General features: G+C 44.9%; 1 protein-coding gene across 1 annotated transcript in view; it reads right to left on the bottom strand.

Annotated features, from left to right (window-relative positions):
- kif6 (kinesin family member 6) overlaps positions 1–23,486 on the bottom strand; it is a 104,677-nt gene extending 81,191 nt beyond the window's left edge. Inside the window, exons 1-3 of the mRNA XM_045690343.1 lie at positions 23,271–23,486; positions 11,177–11,286; positions 7,959–8,033 (exon numbers count right to left, since the gene is read on the bottom strand). Coding sequence (XP_045546299.1) covers positions 7,959–8,033; positions 11,177–11,286; positions 23,271–23,369 — 284 coding nt within the window. The 5' untranslated portion in view covers positions 23,370–23,486. The remainder of the gene's footprint in view (positions 1–7,958; positions 8,034–11,176; positions 11,287–23,270) is intronic.
- Positions 23,487–23,987: the final 501 nt, after the last annotated feature.

The raw sequence follows: 23,987 nt of genomic DNA, 5'->3' as shown, positions 1-23,987 counted from the left end.
TAGGTGTGATACATATGAAGTAAAAAAATGAGTATGTTGTCTCATCCATGGCTCTTCAACTCCTAATGAATTTGCTGACCACTTCAATGTGTGCATAACATTGTCAGCATTTTTTAATACATTCCATCGCCATTCATCACCAATGGGGGGGCAAAACATCAACAGGGCTACTTACACCTCTGATTTAACAACTGGCGAGACTGGATTTAAAAAGGTTAAGACCTTCAGGAATCTAGAACATTCCATTAGATCGCCGTAAATGTGAATCCAAAATCTGAATTCAACAGCTGAAGAAGAAATGTCTCACATTGGAGAAAGACAACCCATGGTTTGAATCAGTGCCCCAGAATGACATGGGGCTACATCCTGGCCCAGAAGCCAGAATCTATATGCTGGTGACTTTTTGAAGGGTAACCGAAGACAGAAGGCTATGGTCTGAGTCCGGTCAAAGATATTTGAGCCCTGAGTCAACCCAGACATCTCACGTGTTGTTTATGTCTCCTAATAATGACGATAATGAAAAGCACTTGCGTATTCCATAAATACCCCTATTATGAGTAAGAGGTGGAATTAGGACGAGAGCGCAAGGGAGAGAGAGAGAGAGAAATTGAGCAGGGCAGGGGACGAGAAAGGAAGCGAGAGAGAGAGAGAGAGAGAAACATCATTCAGATAACAACATCAAGACCTACATTTGATCGCAGGAAATTCCAAGTAAATGCTCTAGTCTTTGCCTATCTCCCTTGGGGAGCAAACCCTGAATTAGCCTAACCTTAGGCCAAGGGAAAAGCTCAAAGACACCATGTAAGAAGAGTAGCCAACCTCTGCCAAGTTTGAAAATACTTGAATTGAGAGATTGACAATGATAAGAATAACAACATTTTATATCAGTGGTAATTCTGCTGATTTGACCACTAAGTGTGCCATCAATTAAAAAGATCTAAACTCAGCAATAAAAGAAACGTCACTTTTTCAGGACCCTGTCATTCAAAGAAAATTTGTAAAAATCCAAATAACTTCACAGCTCTTCATTGTAAAGGGTTTAAACACTGTTTCCCATGCTTGCTCAATGAACCATAAACAATGAATTAACATGCACCTGTGGAACGGTCGTTAAGACGCTAACAGCTTACAGACGGTAGGCAATTAAGGTCACAGTTATGAAAACTTAGGACACTAAAGAGGCCTTTCTACTGACTCTGAAAAACACCAAAAGAAAGATGCCCAGGGTTCCTAATCATCTGCGTGAACGTGCCGTAGGCATACTGCAAGGAAGCATGAGGACTGCAGATGTGGCCAGGAAAATAAATTGCAATGTCTGTACTGTGAGACTCCTAAGACAACGCTACAGGGAGACAGGACGAACAGCTGATCATCCTGGCAAGTGGCAGACCACGTGTAACAACACCTGCACAGGATCGGTACATCCGAACATCACACCTGCGGGACAGGTACAGGATGGCAACAACAACTGCCCGAGTTACACCAGGAATGCACAATCCCTCCATCAGGGCTCAGACTGTCCGCAATAGGCTGAGAGAGGCTGGACTGAGGGCTTGTAGGCATGTTTGGTGAGGACCTGCCTTACAACATCACCGGCAACAATGTCGCCTATGGGCACAAACCCACCGTTGCTGGATCAGACAGGACTGGCAAAAAGTGCACTTCACTGACGAGTCACGGTTTTGTCTCACCAGGGGTAATGGTAGGATTCACGTTTATCGTCGAAGGAATGAGCGTCACACCGAGGCCTGTACTCTGGAGCGGGATCGATTTAGAGGTGGAGGGTCCGTCATGGTCTGGGGCGGTGTGTCACAGCATCATCGGACTGAGCTTATTGTCATTGCAGGCAATCTCAATGCTGTGCGTTACAGGGAAGACATCCTCCTCCCTCATGTGATACCCTTCCTGCAGGCTCATCCTGACATGACCCTACAGCATGACAATGCCACCAGACATACTGCTCGTTCTATGCGTGATTTCCTGCAAGACAGGAATGTCAGTGTTCTGGATATATAACGACGGAATTAATCGAACAAAGGGACCATTTGTGATATTTATGGGACATATTGCAGTGCCAACAGAAGAAGCTCGTCAAAGGTAAGGCATGAATTATATCGTTATTTCTGAGTTTTGTGTCGCGCCTGGCGGGATGAAATATGATTGTCTGTGTTGTTTGATGGGGTGCTGTCCTCACATAATAGCATTGTTTGCTTTCGCCGTAAAGCCTTTTTGAAATCTAACACTGTGGCTAGATTAACAAGAAGTTCAGCTTTAATTTGGTGTATTGCACTTGAGAATGTATGAAAGTTAAATATAAAAAAAATATATATTGAATTTGGCACTCCTAGTGGCCGGAGACTTTAATGCAAGGAAACTTAAATCAGTTTAACCAAATCTCTATCAACATGTTAAATGTGCAACCAGAGGGAAAAAAATTCTAGATCACCTGTACTCCACACACAGAGACGCGTACAAAGCTCTCCCTCGCCCTCCATTTGGTAAATCCAACCACAACTCTATCCTACTGATTCCTGCTTACAAGCAAGAATTAAAGCAGGAAGAACCAGTGACTTGGTCTATAAAAAAGTGGTCAGATGAAGCATATGCTAAACCACAGGACTGTTTTGCTATCACAAAATGCTGATCCTCAACACTGGAGCTCCCCAGGGGTGCGTGCTCAGTCCCCTCCTGTACTCCCTGTTCACCCACGACTGCATGACCAGGCACGACTCCAACACCATCATTAAGTTTGCAGACGACACATCAGTGGTAGGCCTGATCACCGACAACAATGAGACAGCCTATAGGGAGGAGGTCTGAAACCTGGCCGGGTGGTGCCAGCATAACAACCTATCCCTCAACGTAACCAAGACTAAGGAGATGATTGTGGACTACAGGAAAAGGAGCACAGAACACGCCCCCATTCTTATCGATGGGGCTGTAGTGGAGCAGGTTGAGAGGTTCAAGTTCCTTGGTGTCCACATCACCAACAAACTAGAATGGTCCAAACACACCAAGACAGTCGTGAAGAGGGCACGACAAAGCCTATTCCCCCTCAGGAAACTAAAAAGATTTGGCATGGGTCCTGAGATCATCAAAAGGTTCTACATCTGCAACATCGAGAGCATCTGACCGGTTGCATCACTGCCTGGTACGGCAATTGCTCGGCCTCCAACCGCAAGGCACTTCAGAGGGTAGTGCGTACGGCCCAGTACATCACTGGGGCTTCTCAACAGTTTTTCACCCAAGCCATAAGACTCCTGAACAGGTAAACACTGCTGCTACTCTCTGTTTATCATATATGCATAGTCACTTTAACTATACATTCATGTACATACTACCTCAATTGGCCCGACGAACCAGTGCTCCCGCACATTGGCTAACCGGGCTATCTGCACTGTGTCCCACCACCCGCCAACCCCTCTTTTTACGCTACTGCTACTCTCTGTTCATCATATATGCATAGTTACTTTAACCATACCTACATGTACATACTACCTCAACAAGCCAGACTAACCGATGTCTGTATATAGCCTTGCTACTGTTATTTTCAAATGTCTTTTTACTGTTGTTTTATTTCTTTACACACACACACACGCGCACACCTTTTTTTCGCACTATTGGTTAGAGCATGTAAGTAAGCATTTCACTGTAAGGTCTACACCTGTTGTATTTGGCTCACGTCACAAATAAACCTTGATTTGATTTGATTTGGAGTGCTGCATCAGATAACCTGGCCTCCACAATCACCCGACCTCAACCCAATTAAGATGGTGTGGGATGGGATGAGATGGACCACAGAGTGAAGGAAAAGCAGCGAAAAGTGCTCAGCATATGTGGGAACTCCTTCAAGAATGTTGGAAAAGCATTCCAGGTGAAGCTGGTTAAGATAATGCCAAAAGTGTGCAAAGCTGTCATCAAGGCAAAGGGAGGCTACTTTGAAGAATTTAAAATATATTTAGATTTGTTTTACACTTTTTTGCTTACTACATGATTCCATATCAAATCAAATTGTATTTGTCACATGTGCGGAACCGTGAAATGCTTACTTACAAGCCCTTAACCAACAATGCAGTTCAAGTTAAGAAAATATTTACTAAATAAACTAAAGTAAAAAATAAAAAGTAATAATAAAATAACAATAACGAGACTATATACAGGGGCTAACGGCACTGAGTCAAAGTGCAGGGGTACAGGTTAGTCGAGGTAATTTGTACTTGTAGGTATGGGTAAAGGTGGGGCGGTGTCAATGTAAATAGTCCGGTGGCCATTTGATTAATTGTTTAGCAGTCTTATGGCTTGCTGGTAGAAGCTGTTAAGGAGCCCTTTGTTCCTACACTTGGCACTCCGGTACCGCTTGCCGTGGTGTAGCAGAAAGAACAGTCTATGACTGGAAGCTTTGACAAAAACATTTTCTCTGACACAGCCTAGTATATAGGTCCTGGATGGCAGGAAGCTTGGCCCCAGTGATGTAGTGGGCCATACGCACTACCCTCTGTAGCGCCTTGCGGTTAGATGCCGAGCAGTTGCCATAACAGGCGGTGATGCAACGGTCAGGATGCTCTCGATGGTGCCGCTGTAGAACTTTGAGGATCTGGAGACCCATGGCAAATCTTTTCAGTCTCTTGAGGGGGAAAAGGTGTGTCTAGCCTTTTCACGACTGTCTTGGTGTATTTAGACCATTATAGTTTGTTGGTGGACACCAAGGAACTTGAAACTCTCAACCCGCTCCACTACAGCCCCATCAATGTTAATTTGGGCCTGTTCTGCCTGCCTTTTCTGTAGTCCACAATCAGCTCCTTTGTCTTGCTCACATTGAGGGAGAGGTTGTTGTCCTGGCACTACACTGCCAGGTCTCTGACCTCCTCCCTATAAGCTATCTCACCGCTGTCGGTGATCAGGCCTACCACTGTGTCGTCAGCAAACGTAATGTTGGAGTCGTGTTTGGCCACACAGTCGTGGGTGAACAGAGTACAGGAGGGAACTAAGCACGCACCTATGAGGGGCCCCAGTGCTGAGGATCAGCATGGCAGATGATTTGTTGCTACCTACCCTCAACACCTGGGGTAGGCCCATCAGGTAGTCCAGGATGCATTTGCAGAGGGAGGTGTTTAGTCCCAGGATCCTTAGCTTAGTGATGAGCTTTGTGGGCACTATGGTGTTGAACGCTGAGCTGCAGTCAATGAACAGCATTCTCACATTGGTGTTCCTTTTGTCCAGGTGGGAAAGGGCAGTGTGGAGTGCGATTCAGATTGTGTCGTATGTGGATCTGTTGGGGCGGTATGAGAATTGGAGTGAGTCTCGGGTTTCTGGGATGATGGTGTTGATGTGAGCCATGACCAGCCTTTCAAAGCACTTCATGGCTACCGACGTGAGTGCTACGGGGCGGTAATCATTTAGGCAGGTTACCTTCGGCACAGGGTGGTCTGCTTGAAACATATTGGTATTCCAGACTCGGTCAGGGGCAGGTTGAAAATGTCAGTGAAGACACTTGCCAGTTGGTCAGCGCATGCTCAGAGAACACGTCCTGGTAATCCATCTGGCCCTGCGGCTTTGTGAATGCTGACCTGTTTAAAAAGTCTTATTCACATCGGCTACAGAGAGTGTGATAACACAGTCATCCGGAACAGCTGATGCTTTCATGCATGCTTCAGTGTTGCTTGCCTCGAAGCGAGAATATAAGTTACTTAGCTCGTCTGGTAGGCTTGTGTCACTGGGCAGCTTGCGGCTGTACTTCCATTTGACGTCCGTAATAGTTTGCAAGCCCTGCCACATTCCACGAGCGTCGGAGCCGGTGTAGTACAATTCAATAACCCTGTAGTGACGCTTTGCCTGTTTGATGGTTCCTCTGAGGGCTTACCAGGATTTCTTATGAGCGTCCGGGTTAGAGTCCCGCTCCTTGAAAGCGGCAGCTCTACCCTTTAGCTCAGTGCGGATGTTGCCTGTAATCCGTGGCTTCTGGTTGGGGTATGTGCGGTCACTGTGGGGATGACGTCATCAATGTACTTATTGATGAAGCCAGTGACTGATGTGGTGTACTCCTCAATGCCATCGGAAGTATCCCGGAACATATTCCAGTCTGTGTTAGCAAAACAGTCCTGTACCTTAGCATCTGCATCCTCTGACCACTTCCTTATTGAGCGAGTCAATGGTACTTCCTGCTTTAGTTTTTGCTTGTAAGCAGAAATCAGGAGGATAGAGTTACGGTCAGATTTGCCAAATGGAAGGCGGGCATTGTACGAGTCTCTGTGTGTGGATTTAAGGTGGTCTAGAGTTTTTTCCCTCTGGTTGCACATTTAACATGCTGGTAGAAATGAGTTAAAACGGATTTAAGTTTCCATGCATTAACATCCCTGGCCACTAGAAGCACCGCCTCTGGATGAGCATTTCTTGTTTGCTTATGGCCCTATACAGCTTGTTGAGTGCCGTCTTAGTGCCAGCATCGGATTGTTGTGGTAAACAGACAGCTACGAAAAATATAGATGAAAAGTCTTGGTAAATAGTGTGGTCTACAGCTATCAGGAGATACTCTACCTCAGGCGAGCAAAACCTTAATATTAGATTTTGTGCACCAGCTATTATTAACAAACAGACAGACTGCCACCCCTTGTCTTAACGGACGCAGCTGTTCCATCTTGCAGAAGGAACGAAAACCCTGCCAACTGTATGTTATCCATGTCGTCATTCAGCCACAACTCTGTGAAACATAATATATTACAGTTTTTAATGTCCCGTTGGTAAGATATCCTTGATCAGAGCTCATCCATTTTGTTATCCAATGATTGCACGTTGGCTAAAAGGACTGATGGTTGAGGGGGTCTACACACTCGCCTACAAATTCTCAGAAGGCAGCCCAACCTCCGACCCCTTTTCTCTGTCTTTTCTTCACGCAAATGATGGGGATTTGGGCCCGTTCCCAAGAAAGCAGTATATCCTTCGCGTCGGACTCCTTAAAGAAAAAATCTTCGTCCAGTTCGAGGTGAGTAATCACAAAAGTTATTTTCGGTCATAAGTGACGGAAGCAGCAACATTATGTACAAAATAAGTTAAAAAGTAAGTTACAAACAACGCGAAAAAAACAAACAAATTGCACAGTAATGGTGGTTTACTGGTAAACTTAGAACATTTCCAGTAATATACCCTCCCTTTGCAACCCTAGAGCACTAGAAATTAGGGAGGGGTAGCCCAAAAACTGGGAAATCTACATATAGTAGAGCAAAAATTATGATGAGCTTCGGCGAAGGATACCCGCTGCATTGCGGCGAGAGGCTTATCGCATGCAGGATAGCAGCGTGTGTGACCCCCATCTGCTAGCTCACCACTTTGTGGTTTGGACCAAAAATCACAGCCTCCCTTCATTTCCATCTTCGCACTAGCTCAGCTTACTGTCAGAGCAACGTGCTACCAGTCAACATGCCTGGCGAAGTCTGTGTGGTCTGGGCCTTGCTGCAACATTGAACAGAGGCCCTAGGGGTGAACGAATGGTGTGTAGGTGAACATTGTTCCTGAGCACTGTCTCAAGATCAGTTTTCCTTTCATTTTTTAGGGTTTGAGGTAAAGGAAGCTGATCCTAGATCTGTCATTAGTGGCTATCGGTTTTCAACCTCTTTTTGGTGGAGAAGTTAGGCCCACCTTAAACATGTCACCTGTATCTATAAGTCTAAGTAGTAATCTTGACTGGGCAGCACAGTTTAGAATAGAATGGACCACAGACAATGGAGAAAGCAACTGTACTTGTGTTGAAAAACTCGAATAGGGATTCACACTGCCAAAACACTGCCTGCCTACAATTTTTGATAGTTTTCTTTTGGTTGTCCAGTTATTAGGTCTACCTTCGAGAATGTCAGATATCCAACACAGTAGCTTGTTAAAATGGTTAGCATGAAATTAGAACAAAACATTTAGAAGATTCACTCTATCTAACCTTGAAGTTTAAAACAAGTTAAAGGGTGTCTCACCTGTCTGCCACTGGCTTGGCGATGGCTTCAAATATGTCCTCTTGCTTGACTGTTTGATCAAACACCTCTTGGAACCTGAAGGGAAGTGGGAAAATAAAGGACTTTCCACACACTGCACTTTAAATAGAGGAGAAATCATTACTTCTATGCACAACAGAAAATTAACACTTTGGACCGGGGTTACAGCCTGGACTGAAAATAATGTTCGGTAGAGATTCTCCTCTAAGCATGCTTTTTAGTCCAAATGTAGGCTTAATCGGAGTTCAGGAAACCAGCCCATGATCTCCAGTAGGCCAATACAAAGGACAAGCAAAAAAAGGATTTTGAGATGAATATTTGAGACGAATATCTTATTAAATAAACCCAAAACGTGGACTGAAGAACGTACTCCTTAAAGGGGCAATCGGTCACCCGCCACTGATTTGGTAAACAGCTGAGGGATGGGGATAGAGAAATGTAACCACTCTAAAATTCTTAGACAGAGCTATGAATGCAAGAACTGACCATCCATGAGATCAAAATTATAGATGTAATCATGATTTGAGGTCATACAGTTGAACTAAGCTTAAGGTACTCTACATTACTTAAAGTATGTGGACACATGCTCATAGAACATCTCATTCCAGAATTATGGGCATTAATATGGAGTTGGTGCCCCTGTTGCTGCTATAACAGCCTCTACTCATCTGGGAAGGCTTTCCATGAGATGTTGGAACATTTCTGTTGGGACTTGCTTCCATTCAGCCACAAGACATTAGTGAGGTCAGGCACTGATGTTAGGCCTGGCTCGCAGTCGGCGTTCGAATTCATCCCAAGGTGTTCAATGGGGTTGAGGTCAGGGCTCTGTGCAGGCCAGTCAAGTTCTTCCACACCGATCTCGACAAACAATTTCTGTATGGACCTCGCTTTGTGCACGGGGGCATTGTCATGCTGATATTGGAAAGGGCCTTCCCCAAACTGTTGCCACAAAGTTGGAAGCACAGAATATCATTGTATGCTGTAGCAATTCGATTTCCTTTCACTGGAACTAAGGAGCCAAGCCCAAACCATGAAAAACAGCCCCAGACCATTGTTCCTCCTCTACCAAACTTTACAGTTGGCACTATGCAATCGGGCAGGTAGCATTTTCCTGGCATCTGCCATACCCAGATTCCTCCGTCAGACTGTCAGACGGTGAAGCGTGATTCATCACTCCAGAGAACGCGTTTCCACTGCTCCAGAGTTCAATGGCGGCAAGCTTTACACCACTCCAGCTGACGCTTGGCATTGAGCATGGTGATCTTAGGCTTGTGTGGGTCTCCTCGGACTTGGAAACCCATTTCATGAAGCTCCCGCCGAACAGTTCTTGTGCTCATGTTGCTTCCAGAGGCAGTTTGGAACTCGGTAGTAAGTGTTACAACCGAAGACAACAATTTTTACACACTACGCGCTTCAACACTCGGCGGTCCCATTTTATTTGTATTTTATTTCACCTTTATTTAACCAGGTAGGCTAGTTGAGAACAAGTTCTCATTTACAACTGCGACCTGGCCAAGATAAAGCAAAGCAGTTCGACACATGCAACAACACAGAGTTACACATGGAATAAACAAACATACAGTCAATAAATACAATAGAGAAAGTTTATATACAGTGTGTGCAAATAAGGTAGGATAAGGGGGGTGAGGCAATAAATAGGCCATAGTGGCGAAATTTTTACAGTATGGCAAATTAAACACTGGGGTGATAGATGTGCAGAAGATGAGTGTGCAAGTAGCGTTCTGTGACCTTGTGTGGGGCTACCACTTCGCAACTGAGCTGTTGTTGTTCCTAGATGTTTCCACTTCACAAAAACAGCACTTACAGTTTACCAGGGCATCTCTAGCAGGTCTGAAATTTGACCAACTGACTTGTTGGAAAGGTGGCATCCTATGACTGTGCCACATTGAAAGTCACTGTAAGGCCATTCTACTGGAAATGTTTGTCTATGGAGATTGCATGGCAGTGTGCAAAATTGTATACACCTGTCAGCAACAGGTCTGGCTGAAATAGCCGAATCCACTCATTTGAAGGGGTGTCCACATACTTTTCTTTATACAGTGTATTTATAAGTTATATTATTCAAGAATAAACATATTACGTATATAAAAGTCCCAAAATCATTGTAGCAATCTCATTTACCCCTTTAAATTATTTTCCAAACAGTGGGCATAGTTAGGCTAAGTCATCTTCAAAGCCTGCCACACCCCAAATAATGTCCCTGGGAAGACGGGAAAGATCTATCAGGAGCAGTCCGCCCCGAATGCTCTTCTATGTGGGATTTTATTCCAACAGGCGCAAGGGAACTTTCGCAATCTATTAAAAGGCTGTTGTGGTTAAGAGGCCTCTCAATAGCCACGGCTGACTACAGAACTGTGAATTGAGGGCTTGGAAGCGTGGCATGAAGGGCTCTGCCCTGTATTATAAGGACAGCAGCCTTCACCGCCACAGTGAATCAGACATTGTATCTTTGCCATTACGTAGGCCTATGTGAAAAGAGAAGTATGTCTATGATTTTGTTGCCTGTTACACACACTAAATTATTCCGCTGCTCTGTCGTTCACTACATACTTTAATCTGAGACTGTCATCATTGAAGTTGTTTGTGGTGACGAGGGGCGTTTTACAAAACAAAGTAATTTGCAATTGGTTAGAGACGACCCAATCAGAGTATCAAAGCCAATGTTCAAAGCCAAACCATTGTTTTCTGGACCAATCTGACGGACTATAAATATATTTTTTTGCATTCGGTGAAGGGTCGTGGGAGGTACTCAGATCCAGACTCATTGCGAAGAAGAAAGTAACATCCGTGTTCGTGGCGTAGCGTTTGGCCAGACCAAGGAGTCTTGGTAGCCGGGCAAATGCTTTTGCACAGACACTTTGCCCTTATGTAGTTCTGTGAATATCCCGCTAACAACCTGAAGGAATTGATGAGCAAATGCTATTTAGAAATAGGCTTAAACGCAGGGGTAGGGTTAGAGCTAGTGGTTAAATCCTTCCCAGCATGACCATACAGTGACAACCATATACCAGTGTCGGCTAAAGTGCATTTTCATTCAACTTAAGAGCATGTCGCTGTGGTAGAAAACGTGTTGAAAGTCATAAACTAAGCCCCTACACCTGAGCCGTTAGGTTCTAAGCCTAATGACAATAGAAATACCATGATCCATGATGCATGTGATGTGTTCGCCCGATGCTCACCTGAACTTGTAGGTCTCCTTCTTGTTGTTTATGAAGCCGTCAGCCAGGTCCTTGGGTACCAGGAACTCCAGTATGGAACCCGCCGGCTCCTCATTGTCCACACAGTATACCTGAAAGAAGAACAGTGTTAGCTTGTTATTCTTGCGTTGCCAGACATCATTACATATTGTAGCTAGGCCTAAACAGTTGTTTGCAAGGCTAGCTTGTTAACCTGTTATGGCTAGGGGGCAGTATTTTCACAGCCGGATAAAAAACGTACCCGATTTAATCTGATTATTACTCCTGCCAAGAAACTAGAATATGCATATAATTATTAGCTTTGGATAGAAAACACTCCAAAGTTTCTAAAACTGTTTGAATGGTGTCTGTGAGTATAACAGAACTCATTTGGCAGGCCAAAACCTGAGAAGATTCCATGCAGGAAGTGCCCTGTCTGACAATTTCTTGCCCTCCTTGATTATCTCTATCCATTACAGAGGATCTCTGCTGTTACGTGACACTTCCTACGGCTCCCATGGGCTCTCAGAAGGCGGCAAAAAGCTGAATCGTGGCTTTGCAGGCTCTGGTTGAAAAAAGTAGCGCGTTTGGGTAGTGGCTGGTTACAGTACTGTGAGACTCAGGCACGTGCCCGCGTCGACCCCATGCCTTGTTTTCTTTCGTCTGTTTACCTAAACGCAGATTCCCGGTCGGAATATTATCGCTTTTTTACGAGAAAAATGGCATAGAAATTGATTTTAAACAGCGGTTGACATGCTTCGAAGTACGGTAATAGAATATTTAGAAATCTTTTGTCACGAATTGCGCCATGCTCGTGACCCTTATTTACACTTCGGATAGTGTCTTGAATGCACGGACAAAACGCCGCTATTTGGATATAACGATGGATTATTTTGGACCAAACCAACATTTGTTATTGAAGTAGCAGTCCTGGGAGTGCATTCTGACGAAGAACATCAAAGGTAATCAAACTTTTGTAATAGTAAATCGGAGTTTGGTCAGGGCTTAACTTGGTCGGTGTCTAAATGGCTAGCCGTGATGGCTGGGCTATCTACTGAGAATATTGCAAAATGTGCTTTCACCGAAAAGCTATTTTAAAATCGGACATATCGAGTGCATAGAGGAGTTCTGTATCTATAATTCTTAAAATAATTGTTATGTTTTTTGTTAACATTTATCGTGAGTAATTTAGTAAATTCACCGGATGTTTGCGGGAGGTATGCTAGTTCTGAACGTCACTTGCTAATGTAAAAAAGCTGGTTTTTGATATAAATATGAACTTGATTGAACAAAACATGCATGCATTGTATAACATAATGTCCTAGGAGTGTCATCTGATGAAGATCATCAAAGGTTAGTGCTGCATTTAGCTGTGGTTTTGTTTTTTGTGACATTATATGCTAGCTTGAAAAATGGGTGTCTGATTATTTCTGTCTGGGTACTCTGCTGACATAATCTTGTCACGCTTGTCGTTGGAAATGGCGGACCAAAACGCAGCAGGTATGTGTATACTCATCTTCTTTATTTGACGGAAAAGAAGGAAAAACCCAAACAAACACGTATACAAAAAATAAGCAAACCGATGAACGACAAAATGACAGCCTTGAAGGCAACACAGCAATCCAAAGACAATCTCCCACAATTAGACGACAATCTCCCACAATTAGACAACAATTCTCCCACAATTAGACAACAAACACACCCAACTAATATAGGACTTCCAATCAAAGGCAACACCACACAGCTGCCTTCAATTGGAAGTCCACCCCAATTAACCAAACATAGACATACAACTAACTAGATAACACATAGAAATACATACACACAGACCATAAACCAAAAACCCGGAAATACTAAATCAAACACCCTATTTTCCAAAACACCACCCCGAACCACATAAAACAAATACCCTCTGCCACGTCCTGGCCAAACTACAATACCAATTAACCTTATAATGGCCAGGACGTGACAAATCTAATGTTTTGCTTTCGCTGTAAAGCCTTTTTGAAATCGGACAGTGTGGTTAGATTAACGAGAGTCTTGTCTTTAAAATGCTGTAAAATAGTCATATGTTTGAAAAATTGAAGTTTTCGGATTTTAAAGGAGTTTGTATTTCGCGCCACGCCCATCATTGGATATTGGAGCAGGTGTTCCGCTAGCGGAACGTCTAGATGTAAGAGGTTAACAATAGACATAGGGCTATTTCAGAGAATAGAAATGCATTGTGGTCACACAGTGCTTGGCAAAAACAAACAATGGAAAAGTTTAGGTTAACTCATGAGGCATTTATAAATTACGGGGGGGGGGGGGTGATTCAATGTACAATTGTGAGTCAATTGTGAGTTCGCTCAATATTTTATATAGCTGAACCAACACAGGCCTCATTCTTAAGTTAAATTATATGTTCAATCAACTTTGAATTTTAGGTTGAGTGAACATACAATTCAACTTGAGAATGTATTGGATCTTGTTTGCATATTTCCCAGTGTGCCTTGCCTTTCGAGTGAATTATTACCATCCATAACTGTATTGTTAGCAACAGAGACATGGTTGGTGTATTCAATGGCTTTTCAGTCCTGTAGCCTTCACCAAGTGAGTCTCTACATTACCATTAGGCTATTATTTTAAGGCCTAGTTACACCCTAATGCAGTGGTCTGAAGCTCTTGGTTTACAGGCCACATCAAGCCTGCAAGTCACATTTTGGTAGCATGCAACGTAATGTGTTGGAATCCAGCCAGAGTGAGGATATCCAACAATTGGAAATATAATCACATTTATTGAGACTGCTGGGTCAGGAAATATTTATTATTGAGACTACCTAGGCCTAAATCATATACAGAAAGTATTCACACCACTTGTATTTTTCCACATTTTGTTGAGTTAGAGACAGAATTTGAAAGGGGGAACCCTGACCTAACTTCCCGGGCTATTCGGAGGGAGCCGTGGAGCAAACCGGAGCCGAGAAAGGAGTCGAGCGCCAAGCTTGACGCGAGATTCCGGAAGGAGGTACTGGCAGAGAGGGCACGACTGAGCAGGCGTGCAGAGGGGCGAGCGATGCATTACGGGGTGATGTGCACTCTCTCGCCCATCCGCACGCACAGTCCGGTGCGGCGGTACGGGCTCCGCAGCGTTGCCGTGCTAGAGTTGGCACTCAGCCAGGAAGGAGTGTGCCTGCTCAGTGCATCTGGCCTCCAGTGTGTCTCCTCGGCCCAGCTTATCCTGCGCCTGCTCTACGCACGGCAGCCCTCATCCCCCAGCACAGCCCAGCTCGCCCTGTGCCAGCGCTCCGCCCGTGCCGGGCTACAGGGACCATCCAGCCAGGACGGAGTGTGCCAGCCCTGAGCTCCAAACCTCCGGTGCGCCTCCACGGCCCAGTGTGCCTCGTGCCTGCTCTGCGCACCCAGTCTCCTGTAAGTCTTCCCAGTCCGGGGAGTACGGTCCCAGCTCCACGCAGGAGGGCTCCAGTGACGCTCCTCAGCCCGGAGCCTCCAGTGACGCTCCACAGCCCAGAGCCTCCAGCGACGCTCCTCAGCCCGGAGCCTCCGGCGACGCTCCTCAGCCCGGAGCCTCCAGCGACGCTCCCCAGTCAGGAGCCTCCAGCGACGCTCCTCAGCCCGGAGCCTCCAGCGACGCTCCTCAGCCCGGAGCCTCCAGTGACGCTCCCCAGCCAGGAGCCTCCAGTGACGCTCCCCAGCCAGGAGCCTCCAGCGACGCTCCCCAGCCAGGAGCCTCCAGCGACGCTCCCCAGCCAGGAGCCTCCAGCGACGCTCCCCAGTCAGGAGCCTCCAGCGACGCTCCCCAGTCAGGAGCCTCCAGCGACGCTCCTCAGCCCGGAGCCTCCAGCGACGCTCCCCAGTCAGGAGCCTCCAGCGACATACAGAGAGATCGTTGATGAAAACCTGCTCAAGACCTCAGACTGGGGCGAAGGTTCACCTTCCAACAGGACAATGACCCGAAGCACGCAGCCAAGACAACACAGGAGTGGGTTCGGGACAAGTCTCCAAGCCGGCTATCATGTGCCTTTTACTGAGGAGTGGCTTACATCTGGCCAATCTACCATAAAGGCCTGATTGGTGGAGTGCCGCAGAGATGGTTGTCCTCTCCCATCTCCACAGAGGAACTCTAGAGCTCCGTCAGAGTGACCATTGGGTTCTTGGTCACCTCCCTGACCAAGGCCCGTCTCCCCCGATTGCTCAGTTTGGCCGAGAGGCCAGGTCTAGGAAGTCTTGATGGTTCCAAACTTCTTACATTTAAGAATGATGGAGGCCACTGTGTTCTTGGAGTCCTTCAATGCTGCAAACTGTTTTGGTACCCTTCCCCAGATCTGTGCCTTGACACAATCCTGTCTCTGAGCTCTACAGACAATTCCTTCGACCTCATGGTATGGTTTTTGCTATGACATGCACTGTCAACTGTGGGACCTTTTACAGACAGTTGTGTGCCTTTCTAAATCTCCAATCAAATTAATTTATCACAGTTAGAAACATCTCAAGGATGATCAATGGAAACAGGATGCACCTGAGCTCAATTTCAAGTCTCATAGCAATGGTCTGAATACTTATGTAAATAAGGTATATCGGTCTTCTATTTTTTTATACATTTGGTAACATTTCTAAAAACCTGTTTTTGATTTGGGGTATTGTGTGTAGATTGTTTTATTTAATCAATTTTAGAATAAGGCTGTAACGTAACAAATATGGTAAAAGTCAAGGGGTCTGAATAATTTCCGAAGGCACTGTATGTCACCTTCTGTCATAAACATGTTTTCCCATTTCAAGAGGTTAAAAGGGGACACTTAAAGTGAAAGGGTTGATGACTTATTCTTAAAATCAGCCATAACTCCTCTTGTGACAGGGCGAATGGAAGCTTGTTGTGTGGAACATGGAAAGGTAGTTGAATGCAAGCTCAACAAAATACCAAAATTTAACTTGTTATCAATTTCTAGCCTATCTAGGCCTATCTATAGGTAACAGGGTTGGTGTGTTATGTTTTCCACCACAAAAACACCAGAAAATAGCCAGAGTAGAACCAGCTCAGAACCAGCTCACCTGCTTTTATGATTTGACTACAGATGTTCAATGTTTCTTTAGAAAATAATTGAATAGATTTACCAAATTAAAACCAGATGTCAGTTCTCATTACAGGCTTGCCCTTTTTACCTGAGGGACAAATGTAAATTAATCACTAATCAACAAAATAGGCCTAGCTAACTAGTCCATTACAATGATGGTGTCACGCCCTGACCTGAGAGAGCCTTTTTTATGACTCTATTTAGGTTTGGTAAGGGTGTGATTTGGGTGGGCATTCTATGTCCTTTTTTCTATGCTTTGTATTTCTTTGTTTTGGCCTGGTATGGCTCTCAATCAGGGACAGCTGTACATCGTTGTCGCTGATCGGGAGTCATACTTAGGCAGCCTGTTTTTCTTTGGGGTTTGTGGGTAGTTAATTTCTGTTTAGTGTTTTGCACCTGACAGAACTGTTTGGCTGTCGGTTTCTTGTTTTTATTTGTTTAAAGTGTTCTATCTTCAATAAATTCATGATGAGCACTAACCACGCTGCGCTTTGGTCCCCTTCTTCTACAGACGACATGCATTACAGAACTACCCACCAACAGAAGACCAAGCAGCGTGGTTTGGAGCATCGGGGGGAAGGATGTACATGGGAGTTGGAACGTCAACTCTGGGAGGACAAGCGAAGGGAGCTATGGGAACCTGAGAGCAGCCTCCCCAAAAACATTTTTGGGGGGCACACGGTTAGTTTGGCAGGGCCAGGGTTGAGCCCTAAGCCATCTCCCCGTGCTTACCAGAGGCAGCGCGGTACTGGTCAGGCCCCGTGCTATGGGGTGATGCGCACGGTGTCGAGGCCGAGTATCCACAGGCCAGTGTGCTCGGTGCCAGCGTCCTGCATTTGCCGGGGGGAAGTGGGCACCCAGCCAGTACGGCGGTGCCAGTCCTGCGCACGAGACCGCCAGTGCGCCTCTACGGTCCAGTGTATCCTGCTCCCCGCACTAGCCCTGAGGTGCGTGTCTTCAGTCTGGCGCCTCCAAAGCCAGCACCACGCACTAGGCTTCCAGTGCGTCAGCCCAGTCCAGTACGTCCTGTTCCCGCTCCTCGCACTAGCCTTGGGGTGCGTGTCTCCAGTCTGGTACCTACACTACCAGCCCCATGCACCAGGTGTCCAGAGTGTCCGGCGACAGTGCCTCGTCCAGAGTGTCCGGCGACAGTGCCTCGTCCAGAGTGTCCGGCGACAGTGCCTCGTCCAGAGTGTCCGGCGACAGTGCCTCGTCCAGAGTGTCCGGCGACAGTGCCTCGTCCAGAGTGTCCGGCGACAGTGCCTCGTCCAGAGTGTCCGGCGACAGTGCCTCGTCCAGAGTGTCCGGCGACAGTGCCTCGTCCAGAGTGTCCGGCGACAGTGCCTCGTCCATAGTGTCCGGCGACAGTGCCCCGTAGAGAGACGGCCCACAGTCCGGAACCGAGAGAGACGCAGTCTACAGTCCGGAGCTTCCAGAGTCGCCCTACAGTCCGGAGCTCCCAGAGTCGCCCTATGCTTTGTATTTCTTTGTTTTGGCCTGGTATGGCTCTCAATCAGGGACAGCTGTACATTGTTGTCGCTGATTGGGAGTCATACTTAGGCAGCCTGTTTTCCTTTGGGATTTGTGGGTAGTTAATTTCTGTTTAGTGTTTTGCACCTGACAGAACTGTTTGGCTGTCGGTTTCTTGTTTTTTTTGTTGTTTAAAGTGTTCTATCTTTAATAAATTCATGATGAGCACTAACCACGCTGCGCTTTGGTCCCCTTCTTCTACAGACGACAAGCGTTACAGATGGTGAAAATGTAGGGTTAAGTGGGTTAAAATCTTCCTAGAATTTGGACACAAACATGGGACATACCAGAATTAGGATGTAAAGAGAAAACGAATAGGCCTAGCTAACTTATTGGAATGAAAACACACTTCTATTCAAAGTATTTTATCAAAATATACACACACACACAATGTCTAAAGGACATAAAAGGCACTCTTGTGATTAGGGAAGAACACTGATGGGGAAGACCATTGAATACTCAAATCCAGGGCAAGGTTTGTTGTGTGGTTGAGGTTTGATGGCCTACTCAATGCACAGCGCACAATACCGTGGGTAGTTGCAATAATAGGCTAAATGGTACTAGCTACAGGCCTAGGTCGACAGTCTCTAGACTTTTAGAGAGATTAGCCTAACCCTGAGCTGAAGGCCTACCTTTTAGGCTACACCCATACCGTACTATACCATAGAACAGGACAGTGTGGTCATAGCTACAAAGGGGGCAGAATTGTTGTATGAGCCAAGGGCTGCATTCCAAACACTTAACAGACACATCCTCTCCCCTCAAACTAAGTGGACACTTCTGATGACCTATCATGACATCTGATGAGTTTACACTTGCAGGGCAAAGGCCGAGGGAGGAAGGAATTCATTTTAAATGGACCGCCCTTGCCCGGAAATTCGTCACTCGTTCATGACAATAGTATTTTCAGCCACCGGTAGCTTGTGGGTGCTTTATACGCGCTACAGTCAATTATGATTGCATGTCTACTTATATAAACTATATTATTATTAATAGAAGCCTACTGTATGATAGCTAGCAAATTAATTGTCTAACATTAGCCTGCCTAGCTACTTCTGAAGAAGGAAAATGTTTTATTTCTACAATTTCCAAAAGCTAGCGAAACAAAAACATCATTACTTTTACGAGACGTGTTTGTGCATTAGTAGCACAATTTCGAACTTATTTAAATTTGTTTTTACTTACACTTGTATGTTGACTCCATATTGCCGTTTTAAGTTTTGGCTGACTTTATTTAGCGGATGTACAATCATCGTGAATTGAATTATGGGGCGTTTCAGGCCCCGAAGTGAACAGAACTGTACACTGGAAAACTCCATAAAAAAATGAGGGCTAAGGGGCTTACGTTGCAAACTTCCCTTGCCTGGCTAATGTTTTGAACCAACGAAAAATATGGCCGGGGGGATTCCCCCGGGCCCAAGGCGAGGGTAAGTGGACGAGGGTGTGTCATTTATGAGTTTGAAAGGCAGCCAATGAATCATCATGAAATAAGGCCAGGAGGGTTGGACATGAAATAATAATGGGAGAAATATAGCTATAAAGTTACACACTTGTCAATCACAAATGATTGACAACAACAAGCATTCCAGGTAGCCATGTGGCTCGGCCTACTACTATCGAGCTCTAGGGTTGCGGTCCAAACACTTAACAGACACACCCTATTAGTGATGGGTCATTCGCGAACGAGTCGGCTCTAAGAACCTGCTCTTGTAGGTGAACGTTGGGAGCCGGCTCGCATGTCAGAAAAGCCGAATCTATTTATAAAAAAATTAAGATATCAAAACATTTAAATGAATAAAATTAAATAATTCAAAGAACAGAAAAATAAATAAAATAATATAGGCCTAAATGCTCAAGCGCACACACATTCGTTCTGACTGTCGGCTCAGACTAACACCCTCACCTTTTGTTTCTGTCAAGCAAACATGATGTGTCAACCAATTTTATTTTACCTTTATTTAACCAGGTAGGCTAGATGAGAACAAGTTCTCATTTGCAACTGCGACCTGGCCAAGATAAAGCATAGCAATTCAACACATACAACAATACAGAGTTACACATGGAATAAACAAAACATACAGTCAATAATACAGTAGAACAAAAGAAAACAAAAAGTGTATATACAGTGAGTGCAAATGAGGTAAGTTAAGGCAATAAATAGGCCATGGCGGCGAAGTAATTACAATATAGCAATTAAACACTGGAATGGTAGATGTGCAGAAGATGAATGTGCAGGTAGAGATACTGAGGTGCAAAGGAGCAAGATAAATAAATAAATAAATACTGTATGGGGATGAGGTAGGTAGATAGATGGGCTGTGCGTGAGGGAGTGCCGAGCCAACTCACTCACAGTCACACACTTAGCAGCCGAGGAGAGAGAGGAAGGACAGCTGTGAAAACAACAGCTGTAAAATGTGTCGTAAGCATAGTAGCATTTGGATGCATTTTAATAAGTAGACAATGTTAGAGCACAGTGTAGAATTTTCTAAAACAAAATCTCATATAAAGCCGGTTCTACGCACAACCTACACCGGCATATGCGAACTGTGCACACAACTGTGAAGCTAGCTGTAGCAGAGCTTCGAGAAACTAGCGGCCTGCTAGTGATAGTGGTGGAGCCAGCACCTCCGTAGGCCTACTTGACTGAGTGGATACTCCGCGACCCACAGGAACGCAGTCTTTGATGGACCAGTTTATGCCAAAGTCCATGTCTGTAGTAAAACAAGGCCAAATTGATATTGCATTGGCTAAAATGATTGCCACCGAGTTACATCCATTTTCGATCGTGGAGGACAGAGGTTTTAGTAATTATAGCAATAGTCTAAATCCAATGTACACAATTCCAAGCAGGAAAACCCTTTCAACAGCACTTATTCCACAACTCTACGAGAGCACACAGGCTTCAGTGCGGGAAAGAGTCCAAAAAGCTACTGCAGTTTGCCTTACCACTGACTGCTGGGTAACCACTTCTTACATGTCGGTTACATGTCACTTCATTGAAGATTTTTCGATGTCTAGCTGTCTTCTGGACTGCTTTGAGTTCAGCGACAGACACACCTCAGAGAACTTGGCAGAGGAACTGTTGAGAGTGGCCAGAGAATGGCAAGTAGGTTGAAAAGTGATCTGTTCTGTTAGCGACAATGCAGCTAACACAACCAAAGCCATGAAAATGTTAAAATGGACCCATCATCCAGGTCTTGCCCACACAATCAACCTGATTGTAAGAGATGCTCTGAAGGTGATGAAGCCCACTGTGGACAAAGTGAAAGCAGCTGTGGAATACTTCCACAGGAGCACAGTAGGTGCTGAAAAACTAGTCTACACAATGCCAGATGGAGATGCCTGAGCTGAGGACTAAACAAGACTGCACTACAAGGTGGAATTCAACATTTTATATTGTTGAAGCGTTTTCTTGAGTCAAAGGATGCAATCATCTCTACCCTGGCCATTGTCAATGCACCTGTTGACGCTCTGACCCAAGAGGAATGTGAGGTGGTGGAGGAGGTGTGCAGAGTCCTGGAACCCTTTGAGCAGGTCACTGTGCGATCAGTGGAGAGTAGTAAGCAGTTATTACTACATCATTATTTAATCCAGTATTTTATATGTATATGAGCAGTAGATGAGAATGTAGTATCAGTAGACAAAACATGAACCTGAACTAATAAGTTACTGTTCTCTCTTTTCAGCTATGTGACAGCCTCAAAAATGATACTCCTGTGTAAGGGTCTGCAGCGAATCACAGCCAGCCACCAGAGAGAAGCAGATGTAACCACAGGACATGTGACAGAGTTGATGGACACCCTATGTTCATCAATGGACAGAAAGTGCCACAGAATGGAATATAATCACATGCTATCAGAAACCGCTGCACTTGACCCCAGGTTTAAGAAGTTAGCCTTCAGTGATGCCAGAGCGATTGATGAGGCTCTTCAAAGAATAACCTCAGCAGCAGTGAGGGACAGCCCCAGCAGTCAGCTGGCTCAGGCACTAGGGCAACAGGAAGAAGAGGGATCAGATGGAGCAGAAGCACCAGCAGTAGTGCCACAAACGTCTGCTGTTTGGGTGCTGTTTGACGAGAGAGCAACTGGGGATGCAGCAAGAAGGAATCCCTCAGCAGATGCCATAATGGAGGTCTGATCCTATTTGGAGGAGCCCCTCCTCCAAAGATCTGCAGATCCTCTGAGCTGGTGGAAGAACAAGGCCTCTGTCTACCCACGGCTTACTAAAGTCATGAAAGGGAGACTGCATAGTGGCCACATCCAATCCCTCTGAGAGGGTCTTCTCGAAAACAGGACAAATAATTACTAAGAGAAGAAACTGCATCAGCCCCTTCGAAAGTGAGGCAGCTTGTATTTCTGAATGCAAATCTCTCATAAAAGCAAAATATGGTCAACATTGCTGTGTGCTGCTGGTTATAACATGGCAATAAAGAAGAGAGAGAAAAGAGGGAGCAGTTTAATGTTTTAAGTGGATGCTGCAGTTTTGCACATTGTTATTTATTTTTCTTTGATATGGTGCAATATTCTATTATGCTGTTCAGACTATAATCGCTTTGAATGGTTGGATTTATATGCATTTTGTTTATATACATTAAAAAGTTTACATGTTTAATAGCATTCTTTTTCATAACAAACCAATGCATTTTTAAATACATTGTGGTTAAGGTAGAGTATGATTTCATTTAATATTTTAATTAGAATTGTTTTAACACCAATCATAGTCAAACTATCGCAAACTGTTTGACTTGAAAAAATACAAAACCAATTTTTTTAAAGAGCCGTTTGGGAGCCAAAAGAGCCGGCTCTTTTTGGTGAGCTGAGTTGAACGAGCCGGCTCACTGAAACGATCCGGCTCACTGAAAAGAGCCGGAATGCCCATCACTACACCCTCAGCCCTCAAATTAAGTGGACACTTCTGATAACGTTTCATGATGTCTGGCGAGTATACACACTTCTGTTCCCACATGTACTTCCTGTATTGATGTGTTTGTTATTATTAACAACAACAAAAAAACACTGGCAGGGCAAGGGGCGAGGGGGAAGGAGTTATTTTTAAATGGACCATCCTTGGCCGGAATATTCGTCACTTGTTCATCCCGCGATGATTGTGTTTTCAGCCACCGGTAGCTTGTGGTTTCTTTATATGCGCTACAGTCAATTATGAGTGCATGTCTACTTATATTAAATATATAATTATTAGTATAGGCCTATTGTATGATAGCTTGCAACTTAATTAGCTAACTAACGTTAGCCTGCCTTTATTCATGTTAGTCGAAGTTGAGCAGAAACAGGCAATTCTGACTGACTGGTAACTTGTTTGCTAGCTAAGTAGCTGGCTTGGCTAAGTAACCATGTGGATACCGCAGAGGGATAAAGCAAGCTGACCTATGCATAGTGAATTACTGTTAAACTCATCTCCACGATGTAACGCGTTACTTCACAAATTAGCCTATGTTGTGACCCAAATGAACCTTGCACAAAATACGATGCACTTACCGAGGCGGTTTTCTTTGTGGGTTTTACGCGGGCAAAGATCTGGATGCTCTGTTTTACCATTTTCTCTTCAACTGGGATCTGCGAATCATATGTTTTCATGCAAACGCAATCACATTTGGATAACGTCTGGGTAAACAAACTTTTACGATGACAGCCCCACTCCAGTCAAGCGTTTTGGATTTGTTGTAGCAGTTGTTGCCAGGTGAGGAGTCACGTGATGTCGAGGGGCAATACACAGGGAATGTGATTGGTCATCTGTATCTTCTTCAATGGGGTTTAACGGCGGATGGTATCCAATGTTAATGGTGCATTACCGCCTCCAGCTGGACGGGGTATTAAATGTGAAAATAAAAACCATTTCTGTATTGGGGGAAAACGACATCATACAAAATTAGACAAATCAACTAACAAAAAACATCCCACATCTTCAATACAGTCCAATCCAAAATAGATCCCTCCACAGGCTCAGGCTCCTGTGATGGCAGAACATTCCACTGAAATCATGAAGACGCCAAAAATGTTCAGCTGCGTTCACAATAATTGCAATTTTCTTATACTTCTCCGCTTGTACTGTACAGTTTATGACCATTGCAATAAATAATACAAACTCCACCTTTTTAACATGTAGCATTTCACTATCCCTTGGTTGATGAGAAACCTTCACTGGTCGTGGTGGCTCTCCTACCATTACTTCCCCGCCACTCGTTCCTTCCAATC

This window comes from Salmo salar, chromosome ssa11 (genome assembly GCF_905237065.1).
Source record: "Salmo salar chromosome ssa11, Ssal_v3.1, whole genome shotgun sequence".
Taxonomy (NCBI): Eukaryota; Metazoa; Chordata; class Actinopteri; order Salmoniformes; family Salmonidae; genus Salmo; species Salmo salar.
This window is presented reverse-complemented; position numbering and strand designations above follow the sequence as displayed.